Raw genomic sequence first — 13,369 nt, 5'->3', positions numbered from 1 at the left:
CAATGTGTGGACAGATCACCAGGGAGCTACCCATGCGGACTGGAGGGTTGGCTCAGACTGCAGCCCCCTTAGGCTCCTTCCCCACCACCACCCTCACCATCCTCTCCACCCCATTGCCAAGAGGTGGAGACCCCACCATGGGACCTAAGACTCAGGGGTTCAACTTGAAAATCCCCATATTGAACACCTCTCCTGAGGCTCCCCCATTAAAATAATCTGGAACAAAGTGAGCTCAACCTAGGACCACTTCTATTTGTATTGATGTCATTGTTATTAACAATGCTTACCTAGTCTTTTTTTTTTTTTTTTTTTTTTTTTTTTTTTGGTACTGGGAATTGAACATTGAACCCAGGGCCACTTAACCACTGAGCCTCACCTCCAACCCTTTTTATATTTTATTTATAAACAGGGTCTCACTGAGTTGCTTAGGGCCTCACTAAGTTGCTGAGATTGGCTTTGAACTCATGATCCTCCTGCCGCAGGCTCCTGAGCCACTGGGTTTACATCATGCAACACCATGCCCAGCTCAACCCTTCTGGCCCTCCCAGATCCATGATCTTCGGGCCCCAGGCACAGGTTCCAGCCTGCAGACAGTCCCCCAACCCACCCAGTACTCACCTCCTTCTCCCCACAGATGTTGCTGATGATAGAGCTGGAGGCTGGGCTGGATGATGGTCCCAGGACAGCGACCACCCCCTTGGGGAGGATCTGACACACTGCAGCCAGAGGTAGGGACAGGAAAGGAAGCAAGGTACCCATCAGGAGGGGCTTGGGCCAGCGCCTGCCTGGGCTGCAGCCTCAAGTCCTTTACTCTTCACCTGCTACCTCTCACCTTCTATCCACCCCCACCCTGCCCCCTCCAACCCTTCCAGACCCAGTAGCCCTCCTTCTCCCCCTGGACCACTGGGCTCTAGGACAGTTTTATTGGAGTTTATGGACAGTATTAAATGAGGAAATGATCCAGGTTATGACAACATACGGCCACGGCCAGTCAGGTGTATAAATCATCTGGGCTGTCACCGAAGGACAGAGGCTAATGGAGGAACCCCAAGATTCCCTCCCTGGCCTGGTCCGTGGGGGGGTGGAGACAGCTGGGCATGTGCTGCAGGGGTGGCGTTCCCAGCTCCCATAGTGACCACCCAGTGCTTAGTCTGTCAATACCTCCAGATATCCAGAGTCTTGGAGGAAGAGGGACAGGCAGGCAGGGGACCAAGGTGGCAGGGATGATGCAGACAGGTAGGAAGAAAGCAGATTCAAATAGGAGACTGAAAAGGGAGAGATAGACTGAAAGGGAGAGGGGCCACACCTGTCAAGGGCCTCTCGTTCACCTCCTTCCCCAAGTGTGTCCGACACGGTCCTGAACAATCAGGATGCCTGTGAGCTTGCACTGCCTCTGTTGGGAAGACGCCCTTCCCTCCCGGACTCTGGATACTCACCTGTCAAATGTCACCTAAATGCCACCTTCTCCTTAGACCTTCCTGGGTTCCGTTAGGTGGGACTAACCCTACCTGGGGTTTCCAAGGTCACATTTTGTGCCTCTATTCTATGGCACTTGCAATTGTGTCTACTTTGGTTTATTGTTTAGAGTTGGGCCGCTGGCACAGGCTCCAGCCTCTGTTCACTAGATTTCAGGAACAGAGCCATGCTTATTTCCACACTGACACTTCTCATTTCCTCAGTGTCCAGCAGGTTTTCTAGGTACTAGGTGCCCGGTTTGCATTTGCCCAATAAACGCATGAACTGGTAGGGCATCGTCAGAAGAGTAAGAAAGAATCTAAAATATTAAAACGTTAGAGACTGAGAAAGGAAGGATGGAAGAAAAAGGGGGGAAATGTGAAGAGAGAGGACATGAGCTCATTCTCTGTCCATGCACTTGACATCAGAACCGAGATTCTGCCATCAGAATATGCCTCCAAGTTCCCCACGGCATGATAGGACATCCTTGTCTGCAAAGCCCACAGTTTAATTTCACAAAGACTTTCCCCCACTTCACATTAGGAGTAAGACAGTCATTTCCAGGCCAGGAAATGATTTTAAGGGATGAGTACATGGTTGCTTCTTGAGATAGCTGCAAAGCCACACCTGCCACCGGATGCTCTTTCTCCAGAGTGACAGTCCTCACCATTGGCCAACACAGCCAAGCAATCATGGGAATGGTGCACAGGCAGCAAGGCAGATGCTGGGGGCAAATCCCAGAGTGGCAATTGACCATATGAGCCACACATCTGGCAGGCCTCCTCTTAGCCTGCAGCTCCGGCAGGGATCCCGCAACCTCCCGCATCTCAGTCGACCCAGAGTCTGCATGCAGAGGGCATCTGAGGGGACTCATCCCAGAGGCACAGGAAGTGACAACCAGGCCTCCCCACTGAAGAGCCTCTTCTAGGCTCAAGAAATCTCTTGCAAGTGACCTCGAGTCACTGACCTTTCTCAGCCTGCTTAACTCCTAGCTGGCCTGATAGGTGCTTTCCATGTGTCACTCAATCAATCCCTATAAGGGCCTCCCCTCTAGGACTCCTACCTCCTCATTTACCAATAAGGAAATAGTATCCTCAAGGTACCAAGGGACTCCCATTAGTTTACATGCCTGATCAAAGTCAGAGCCAGCACTTGGGTTCAGGCCTCTGGACCCTGTCCAGGGTTCATCCTACCCTCTGACAGCCACCTGCTTTGTCCACAGGACTCCCTGCAGTCAGTCCTTCACCCAGCTCTTCTCAGTCCCTTACAGCTGAGGTCTGCCTGCCCACCTCTCCTTGGGGTCTGCTTTCTCCAAGGTCTCCATGACCAGTTACTGGTCCTCATCCAATTCTCTTTGTGCAGCATCTGTTGTTGCTGATTGCATAGCTTGCTGGAATTTCACGACACCGACCAGTCAACTCGCTGTCATCTAGTTGCCTGATCATCGTTTCCTCTGCTGACTCCTCTTCCTCCTCCTCTGCTGAATCTAGATTTGGCCTGGGCCTCGCTCTATCTGGAAGTCTTGTCCTCGCCTCCTTTCGGCCCAGATGATCCTACACTCTAAACTATGGCCTGGTTACACAATCAAGCTCCAAGCACCTGCTAGATGTGGCCTCAGGGCCTTCTCTCTAGCATCTTGCACTCGACATGGCCGACCGCAGCAAGGTCATCACGAGCGTGGACTCTGATACCAGGCTGTCTGAGTCTGAGTCTCAGGACTGACTAGTTGTGAGACTTTGAGCAAGTTACTGAACCTCCCTGGGCCCATTTACTCACCTATAAAACTGGGATATGAGGAAGACTCATTTTATCCCCATTTTATGGATAGAGAAACTGAGGCTTAGAAAAATGTAAGTAACTTGCAATTGGACACAGATAAGATATGGTACAACTATATGTGACCTTGGAGGAGATCCACCATGCATCAAAGTCTAGGCTCTTAACCACTCGACTTTTCTCCCCTTACCTCCTCAAGGTCAAAGCCATGCTCACCCTTGACTCTTCCTTGACTTTCCTTGCTAAATCTATTCACTCACTACTGAGTCAGGGACCAGATCTGCCCATTTGATGTGCTTACACCTGCTACCCCTTCCTCCTACACCACTGCCAATGTGCCTGGTCAGTCCCCTTTGCCACCTGTCTCCCAGAGGGTCTCTCTGTCTCCAGGATTCTTCATTTCCAATCCTTTCTCCAAACTGTGAGGCAAATTATAATAATAAAACAGTGATCTGCATGTTCCTCCAAGTCAGAGAGCTTGTCTTATTTACCCTGGTACCCTCCATACTGAGCACAGGGCCTGACTCAGAATTATGTGTCCAATAAATCACTGTCCAACCACACTGAAGCCTGCTCAACACTTTCCATAAATAAAGAAACGAAATGTCTAATCATAAGGGAATCGTTATATAAAGTGCGGGTCATACGCCCAAATGGAATATTATTTAGGAATTTAAAATGCTTATGAGAAGTTTATAATAGCATTAAAAATATTTATGTAATATTATTAAGAGAAAGAAGCAGGAAATAAAATTATATGAATATCTATCTGAGGGCTGCAACTTAGCAAATTCAGGGGATAGTAATGCCTGAGGAATGACTGGAACAAGATGTGATTAAAACCAATGTTTATTGAGTGCTAATTGTGGCCCATTCAAATCTCTTTACAGGAACTGACCTATTTAATTCTAAAACAAACTGGTAACGAGGTACTATTACTGTACCTCATTTTATAAGCACAAAAACAAGATGGAAAGAACAGGGTGAAGATTCAGCTGCTGATTCCCAGGCTCTGGGGCCCTGTTCCTCCAGCACAGACTTCCATGGAGAACAGAGATGACAGCACCTTGGTTGCTGGGAGGCCGAGTGACTTTCTTCCTCTGTTTGACTTTCTTTACTTTCCAAAACGAGCATGCACTCCTATAATATCCTATAAGGAATATGGTGCAATAATAAAAAGAATTCCTTCTGACAACAAGGAAAACTCAAGTGAGTCTGGTCTCCCCGTGACCCTGCTTTTCTGGCCCCTTCTCCCACCGTGCCACTTCCCATGCCAATTTGCCTAGAATGTTCTATCTGCTTCCTTAGCCTGTTCCAGAGTGGTTATCTCTGACTAGTCCAGGGGTTCCTAACCTGCTACCTGGGGCCTGTAGGGGAAGACAGGAGTCTAAACGCTGTAGGGGAAATCACATCACTCTGTCCTCTAACCCCAGCTGAAACACAGAACTTCCTTCTATTTTTGAATGTAGGCAGTAAACCACACCGTATAGTAGCAGTGTCTGAGACTTTGTCACCGACAGAGATCAGCAGTGTTTTCATGTCACATTACAGAACTGTAGATATCTTGAAATGTCATATGTATTCATTACTACTTCAAAATGATTCTAGTAGTTACACCCAATGCTGGACTTGGCTACTTAGTACCTTAATCAAGAAGCACAGGTATTACTATATCACTATTAAAATATTAACTGCATTTCCATACAGTTCGTTTCCATGGCCATCTGAACCCATGCTATTTTATTCATTTCAACCTTTTTCTAAGAAGGGTGCATTAGCAGCCTTGGTCTACCATGGTCTGCACTCTGTTGCCCTCTGCCTGCCAAATTCCCACTGCTCCTCCAACACCCAGCTGGGATCCTGCCCAAGGCATCTCTCCTTCCTTACATCAGAGTCAGCTGCCTTTCCGAGACAGGGAATTTTCCCTGTTCTCTAAATTCCGAGCCAACTTCTGCCCCAAGCAAACTCACAATGTTGGCTCTCAACAGAACCAACAGAAACAGAAGTTTCTCCTAAAAATAAATTCTTTCAGAAGTCCATAATCCATATGACTCTGAGACGGGATGTTTTTCGTCAGATTCATTTGGTGGCAAAATCTGATCTAAATAGGCAGATGTATAGCTATCTACTGGTTAAGCATTCCTAATCCAAAATCTGAAAAGCTCTGAAATCTGAACCTTTTTAAGCACTGACATGATGCTCAAAACATTTAGGATTTTGTATTTTGGATTTTCAGATTAGGGATGCTCAACAAGTAAAGTCTATGCAGTGAATATTGAAAAAAGAAATAAACTGAAATTGGAAACACTTCTGCTTCCAAGCATTTCAGATAAGGGTACTCAACTTGTACGAAGTGTGAATAAAAGAATATAAGCATGCATTTGTTTGGGCTTGGGATGTTACTGGAGATGTTCTTCAGCATATGACATGAGCACAATATGACCTTGCCAATGTCTTAGAAGTTCTGGATTCTAAATGCATTGGGCCTCAGGGGTCTGAGGACCTGTGCCTTGCCTTCTGAGCTCCTTACACACATGTCCGTGTTTCCATCTCTCTCATGGGGATTATAAACCCCTTGAGGGCAGAGGTCAATCTATTTAGTCTTGGCAAAAAGGAATTGCTCACCAGACACTTGGTCGACTGAATTGAAATGATCCAAAATGAGTTCAATGAAATTGAACTATGCTCTTACTAGTAGCCCTGGCCTTGGGATTTCCTGGGATCCTGGACGTGGTCTTTTGCTCCCTATGAAGGATGCTCTGCTAAAAAGGGCCTCAGCTCTTGAGCTCCCTGGACCCTGATTCTGTAGGCCAAGGTACCTGAGCGAGGACTCTGAGCAGTTGATGGGAAGGACAGCAAGGGAGGGAAACAGCTTTACCTCTGCCTCCTGGGGAGCAGGGAAGAGAAGGAACATGGAGACATGAGTGACATTGCCATGGTGACTAAGTTTTCCAGCCAGCAGAGGAGTCTGAAGCGGCTGTCAGAGCAGCTGCTGGATGAAAGTCTGGGATGGGGTGTTGCAGTCTATGGAGGGACATTTTCCCTTCACATGCCAGACCTGGCCTGGAAACTAAGTCCCTTTGGACCCTGGGCTGGACGGAAGCACTCAAGGGAACTCAGTTCTTCCCAGAGACTTCGGGGTCCCTCCCACACAGCAGTGTGCAGGGGGACAGGGTGGCTCTGGTGCAGATAGCCCAGAAGGGTTGACCCTAGGGGCCTCTTAATCCCTCCAGCTTCTTGGGTCCCCTCACTGACAGGGCAGCACTTGGTGGGCCATTAGGCCACCCTCTGAGCCCAGGAGTAGGTGGGGGACAGCTTTATGGGGTTTTATGGGGCATAAAAACAATCCCAGCTTTATGGGGCATAAAGCTGTGCCAGAGCCTGAGAGTCACAGGGCTTGTGGGGGAAGGTCCCTCTTTGTGCCTGTGTATACCACACACAGAGCAAGCAGAGAAGCCAAGATCATCCCAGGCAAGGCCAACGGTCACCTCAATCCACTCTGAAGGACTGTCTCCTCTTGTACCCAAGCTTTCATGAGCGCCTTCCATACTGGACTCTCTGTGGTGAACAGTGGGCTAAACGGATTGGACTCACTGTTCCCAAGCCAAGGAAGGAGAGCATGCGTGGGCAGGAGTCCTGGGCCTCCATCGTCCTGCCCCACCACAGGGTCCCCCTGGTAAGTGTTCCCTGAGGGACACACATTAGAGGGCTCGAAATCATCATGGCTCCCTTGATAGCGGCACGTTATGCAAAGCCCCCAGCCTGGTTCCAACCACTGCAAGAGGAACAACCCATTTACTGGGGTTTCCCATGTACCAGGCACCTGGTTAGCAGACACACTATCCCACCTGAAGTCCTTACAGTGACCCCGAGAGGGAGGGGTTGCAGCGCTGATTCTCCTACCGCCTGCAGGAGCAGGAAACGCTCGCCGAGAGCTCAGCCCACACCAGGCGCTGCTCTGAGTCCTTTAAGCATCTCTCATTTCATCCTCACGGTGACTTCATGAAGTGAGAACACTAATCATTCCCATTTGGGGGAGAATTCTGATTATTCTCCAGTGAGGATATGGAAGCCCAAGACCTAAACCCAAGGCATGGGTGGAGCCAGTGCGTGGAATCCTGGTGCATCCAGCCTCAGCCCCAAGTGTGAACACCAGTCTACCTTGCCCTCTGCCACTTCTGCCCCCTCGTAAACGCTCTTGCACAGTCCTGCCAATCTGTCATCCCGCCCCAGAGGACCCTGTTTTGTTTGCCTCCCTTTCCTCACCGATTGGGCTTTCTAAGATCTGCTCCTGAGGCCTCACCTGATCCCTGGCCTGTGTCCTAGTCCTGACTTCCTACTCTTTATCTGAGCCACTCCCCGCCCACACACGGTCAGGATTCTGGCACTTTGCAGATGTGCAGGTCTTAACCTCTTCCTAGGAAAGATCTTAACCTTAGTTTCCCCATCTGTAAAGGGAGGGACTTAGAGCAGATGATTTCCAACACTGTAATACGATGCGGTTCTGAGTCCATATTGTATGTAAGCGACATGGGTAACTCAGAGAAGGGAAGAAAGAAATGTTTGTTGAATGCCTCGCCATTACTTGTGTGTCCTTATCTCCCACCGTCTTACTGTTTTGCTTTGCACTGACTTTGATTTATTCTACTGAACTGATGGAGAGATATTAGCCCTCACCTACTAGAGGCAGCTCCGAATCACTAGAAGTCAAGCCCATGGAGCCTTCGAGAAGCTCAGGAGCCTTGCAAGAGGGTAGCTCCTCAGAGCCAGAACATCATGCACCATGCCCCATACCAAGTGTACTGGAGCAGCACGAGGCCCTGGTAACCAGTGTCCTTCTGGGTTTCAAGGGGAGATAGCATGGACAGCTGGGCATGTGTGGCCTCAGAAACACAGGCAAAGGCGAGGGGCTGGCAGAGAGGTCCCTGCTCCCAGCTCTGTAGTAAATTAAACCTCAAAACAGCTTTGGCAAGACAGCAGGTACAGTGCCTCTGGGAGGTAAAGGGGTGGCACTTAGTTAAGCTCTAATACATGAGCCCCAGCAGGAGACAGAGTGATCTGTGGAACCCAGGAGGCCAATGTCTTATGGGAGCTCCCTGCAAAGAAAGGCTGGGATGGAGATCAGATATTGAAGGGAAGAAGGAAAGGCCAGCTGGGAGGGGAGATCACCTAATGGGTCTTGTCCATCCCTTTTATTTCACCCCTCTGGGCTGTGTAGAGGGAACCGGAAGTTCAGACATCTAGAAGCCTGAGGCGAAGATGGTGAAAGGTCAGAGGTAGGGGATCCCATGTGGACCGGAGGATGTTTTACAAGTGACCCTCACTTTAACTCAGCCCAGGTAGGACCATCTGTCTGTTTGAACCAGGTAGAACAGGGGTTGATTCTCGACTCCTATCTTTCCAGTTTCCAGGTTGGCTGTTAATTAATGCCCTCCATGATACTTCCCATTTCCAAGTCTCACATTCAACCATCAGATGAGAGTGGTGACCGCTAGGCTCCCGCATCTTTATACCTCACTGTCTTTGATTCTCGAAATAACCACTGCTTCCCTGGACTGGCTCTCCCACCCCCACAGTGATTCATTAAGTGTGATGCGTATGGAGCTTTTAGAAACCCACCTATTACTGAAAGTCAGGTATGGCTGTATGCTGCTGGATCGCTACAGCCTCAACTTCAATCAGAGCCTCCACTTCCACAACCGAAAACATCCTCGCCAGGGTCTCTTTGATCTTCTTGAAGCAGATTCCCTGGCTACAGGGTGATAGGTGTGGGGTTGGGGAGTTTTCCAGGGTCCCAGAGCACTCATACATTTTTAAATAAACAAGACAAATTAGTTCTGGGCCGCTGGCTCAGGGAAAACACCCTGTGACACTGCGCGTCAGTTGGCATGAGTGACCCGCCCCAACTTCCAAAGGCTCAAAGCTGTCAGATGCACCACGTCCAGAAACTGAAAAGGAAAGGGGAATATCCAATTATGATGGAGGCCAACATGAAGCCGGCCACCTGAGAGGAGCCCCGGAGACGATGCTGCCCCTGGGTGAGGCCCAACCTTGCAACAGGAGAGAAGGAGGTCACCTGAGAGGCTGGGAGAAGCCTGCTCAGCTGTGATGGGGAGAGGACAGGCCAACAAGAAAGCCACAGCTGACACTTACTGAAAACCTGCCACGGCACCACAGCAAGCACCCCGCTATGGAATCCCACGGGGCGAGGTTGCCATCACCCTCGTTCTACGCGAGCGGAAACTGAGGCCCAAATGGCTAAGCAGCCTGTCAACATCACACAGCTGATAAATAGTAGAGACAATGATTTAATCCTGGTCAGTTGGTCCTGAAAATCCATGATCTTCACTTTTATACCACATAGGCTCCCCAAAGTAGGGATCACAGAGCCACTGGCCTCCCTTCCAGGGCCCCTTCTTCCGCTCTTCATCCTTTCTTCCTTTCTTCTTTCCTTCCTTCCTTTCTTCTTTCCTTCCTTCCTTCCTTCCTCCTTCCTTCCTTCCTTCCTTCCTTCCTTCCTTCCTTCCTTCCTTCCTTCCTTCCTTCCTTCCTTCCTTCCTTCCTTCCTTCCTTCCTTCCTCCCTCCCTCCTTTCCTTCTTTCCTTCCATCCTCTCTTCCTCCCTCCCTTCCTTCCTTCCTTCCTTCCTTCCTTCCTTCCTTCCCTCCCTCCCTCCCACAATACTCCCACTGACATCCAGCCCTGCCCCACTCTGCTTCTGCCAGCGTCACCAAGCACACCCTCCTACCTCCTCGCTCTGGGAGGGAAAGAGTCGGGCTGGACTCTTCCTATGAAGAACCTGGGCAGTGTTTGAAACCCATTGTGGGGGTGGAGCACTCTGGCTTAGGATGAAAGGCCTTTAGGGTGGAAAGATCCAGAAGCCCTCTTTTCTAACAAATGCTAATCACACCTTAAACACTCTGAGATGTAAAAGCTTACCGAGAGCCACTTGCTAATAAAATACTTAGCGCCTACAAGAAGGGCACTAGAAAGGTGCCCAAAGCCTGTAATGTGGAATAAAGATATCAATGTCCTTTGTGCCCCTGATTCACCTGGCTTAATATTTTAGATGTATTGACTTTAATAAGACAGGCTATGTGGGTCATCAGGAGAGGAAATTTACATCCTCTAATGACCCATTCACTATGGGCAAATCTGCACTCCGGGTCCTGCGGGGGAAGCCCAGAAGAACCAAAGGAAAGGAAGGAGGGGTGGATTTTCAAACTATGGGCAACAGAAATCTGGGTGCTTGTCTAAGACCTGGACAAAGAAACCCTGCAGACTGGACTCAGAGAGTCATAAAAAGTCATTGCTTGTGTTTCCAATTTCATTTGGATGATCTTGGGAAATCCAAAGCTTCTTTCATTGTACTAGAAATTAGCCTTGTGACAACTAGGGACTTTCATCTGTTCCCTGCTGAGTCCTCATTGCCTAGAATAAAGTGCAACAAGCACTCGCTAAATACTCATCAACTTACTGACTGAAAGAATTAACAAATGACTATTTTGGTACTTGTTCCACCACACACTTTTCTGGAGGAATCTGCACCCATAGATCTTGCTGGACTCACCTACCACATGAGGAATAGACACAGTTCCCAAGGGTAGTCAGTAGGCAATCTGGCCAACACCTGAAACTTGTGGGACTGGTCACATGGCAAGATGAGCTACAGCAAACAGATGCTGTGCTCTACCTTGGGGATCCAGAGTAGAGGCACTGAGGGGAGGTTACCACTGATGTGCACTCCAAAGAGAGACTGCAAACCCCCGAGTGCAGGAACCAAGTCTACCTCGCGTCCAGCACTGTCCCCAAAGCATGTCTTCAATCATGCCATAAATAGAGCAACTGCTCAATAAAAGTTCCTAAAGAACAAACAAGGAGCAAAATCAGGTCTGGGCTGCTATTATGGGACAGTACATGATAAATAAGCCAGAGAAACCAATCTAGCAGAGATGGAAGAATCTGGATACAATAGCTCAAAAGTATTTAAAAAGTTGTGAAGATATGAAAGAGAGGCTGGTGGGTTCCGGAGCCTCTGCCTACCTCTCTCTTTACAAAATCCTACCTGCTCTTCTTGGGCCAATGAGGATTTTTTTTTTTTCTTGCAAAGTTAACAGGCCAGAGTATTGTTCATATGGAAGACAAGATGCCTGATATAAATACTTAAGCAAGTTATTGTTTTGTTTCATTTGTTTGTTTTTCCACTGAGTGTTGTTAAAGGTTCATATAGGTTGAAAACAGGGACTCTTCAAGTCCTAGGGAATAGATTATCATTTTTCAGGGCTGAGGGGCCCTTGCTATAGTTAGGATCCTGCATATCCTCCAAAGACCTGTGTATTGCCAGCCTGTGGTGCTACTGGGAGATAGTGGATTCTCTAGTAGATGGAACCTAGAAGAAGGAACTTAGGTCATTGGGAGTGTGCCCTGGTAGGGGTTATCAGCCCCTCCTCTTCCTATCTCTTCTTGCTTCCTGGCCACCACGAGGTGAGCAACTTAGCTTTACCATGTGTTCCCACCATGATGTTCTGCCTCTGCACAAGCCCAAATAACAGGTCCAATCAGTCATGGACTGAAACTTTCAAAACTGTAAAGCAAAATAACCTTTCCTCTTCGTAAGTTGCTTTATCTCAGGTACTTTGTTACAGTGACATAGAGTTGACTAACACAGTCCTTTACCTTCCTTCTACACTGGAGCTTTTCATTTTCAGCTTGGGTACAAGACACTGGCCCACTCTCTAGGCCCTAATCCTGTAGAGTCACCAAAGCAACTGCAGGGAGGTGCCAGAGCATCACACTGGAGGCATAATAAGTCATGCATTGGGTTTGCAGGATCCACACTAGCTCTGTCATCAGACAAACTATTCACTATCTTTCAACTTCAAGTGTTTTTTTTGTTTTTGTTTTTGTTTTTTTAACCAAAGGATGTAATAACACTTAACTCAGACTACTGTGAGAATGAAAAGTGCTGTTCAGCACATAGTAGGGGTACCTGATGTGTGACTTTAGTGACCTACTGTGTGTGCCTACAAAACACTGCAAGTCAGAGGATTTTTCTTATATTTTAAGTAATTTAAATCTCTACAATACCTTACAACATTTGCAAAACAGAGCCTAACATTCCCATTTTACAGATGAAGAAACTGGGGTTCAGGTAGGACAAGTGACTTGTCCAAGGTTATCCATGCAGTAAGCAGCCCAACTCCATCCCAAGTCCCAGTTTTCTCCTACAATGCTGCTCTCAGCACATGAAAGCAAGACAAGTGACCCAAGGAGAAGTGGCTGAGCTCCCTTGGGAGGGCTCTGCTTCTTCTTTCTCAATCATACACAAGATTTCATTCAGGGATATGCGCACAAAACTTCCAGTAGCTGAATGAATCCTATTTGAAGGAATGAATGGGTGGGAAGACGAATGAATGAATTTGTATTCTGACTCAATTCTATTCTACACAAGATTCACAACAAAACCTGGGAGTCTCATGCAGGCCAAGATCCTCATAGAACCTCCAGGTGCTTCTTTCTCTCCCACCCCTGGGGTATCTACATCAGAGGCCTGGCAACAGATGAACTACCAGCTCAGCCCTGTCCATTCTACGTACTGGTTTCTGCAGTCTCGTACTCGCTGTCTCTGAGAAGCTCAAAGATGTCCACTTCGACCTTGGCCTTGCCCAGCCTCTCAGGAGCGCGGTTGATGCGGTTCTTGGCCAGCGTGATGGAGAGCCGCTCCCCTCTGCTGCACTCCATGGGGTCGTCCAAGATAGCAGCTGTGGGCAGGCAACCACACGGAGATAGTTGATATACCACCCATGACCGTTACCCCTCCTGCATCTCCAGCCTCCCCTCAAAGCTGTCTTCCTTTTCCAGGAAGCTCCCAAACCCCTCTCCACCTAGACATCCTTAGAACTATCTCCAAAGCAAGTTCTCTACATGCTTTAGGGTCTTGGTTTGCAGGCAAGTGTAGGAGTAAATTAGAATGTGGATGTGCGCCCTGGGAGTCCTGTAATGCCAAGGCGGGCCATCAGGGGTCCCAACTGTACGAGGTCCCTGGGTCCAGGCACAATGAGGTCGTTGGCTCTCATATGTCTACTCGTGCTTAGATAGGCATACATATGTGCTGGTCTTTGAAAGTGGAATTCTGGGCA

The 13,369-nt window shown here is 48.5% G+C and overlaps 1 protein-coding gene across 10 annotated transcripts in view; it reads right to left on the bottom strand.

The window, feature by feature from the left end:
- GRIK4 (glutamate ionotropic receptor kainate type subunit 4) overlaps positions 1–13,369 on the bottom strand; it is a 410,374-nt gene that overhangs the window by 154,389 nt on the left and 242,616 nt on the right. For all 10 annotated transcript variants that reach the window (XM_079103138.1, XM_079103145.1, XM_079103144.1 and 7 more), the window contains 2 exons: positions 12,827–12,991; positions 619–716 (listed from right to left, as the gene is read on the bottom strand). In XM_079103138.1, the coding sequence (XP_078959264.1) occupies positions 619–716; positions 12,827–12,971 (243 nt within the window). In that variant the 5' untranslated portion in view covers positions 12,972–12,991. The remainder of the gene's footprint in view (positions 1–618; positions 717–12,826; positions 12,992–13,369) is intronic.

Source organism: Sciurus vulgaris, assembly GCF_902686455.1.
Source record: "Sciurus vulgaris genome assembly, chromosome: 11".
NCBI classification, from domain to species: Eukaryota; Metazoa; Chordata; class Mammalia; order Rodentia; family Sciuridae; genus Sciurus; species Sciurus vulgaris.
This window is presented reverse-complemented; position numbering and strand designations above follow the sequence as displayed.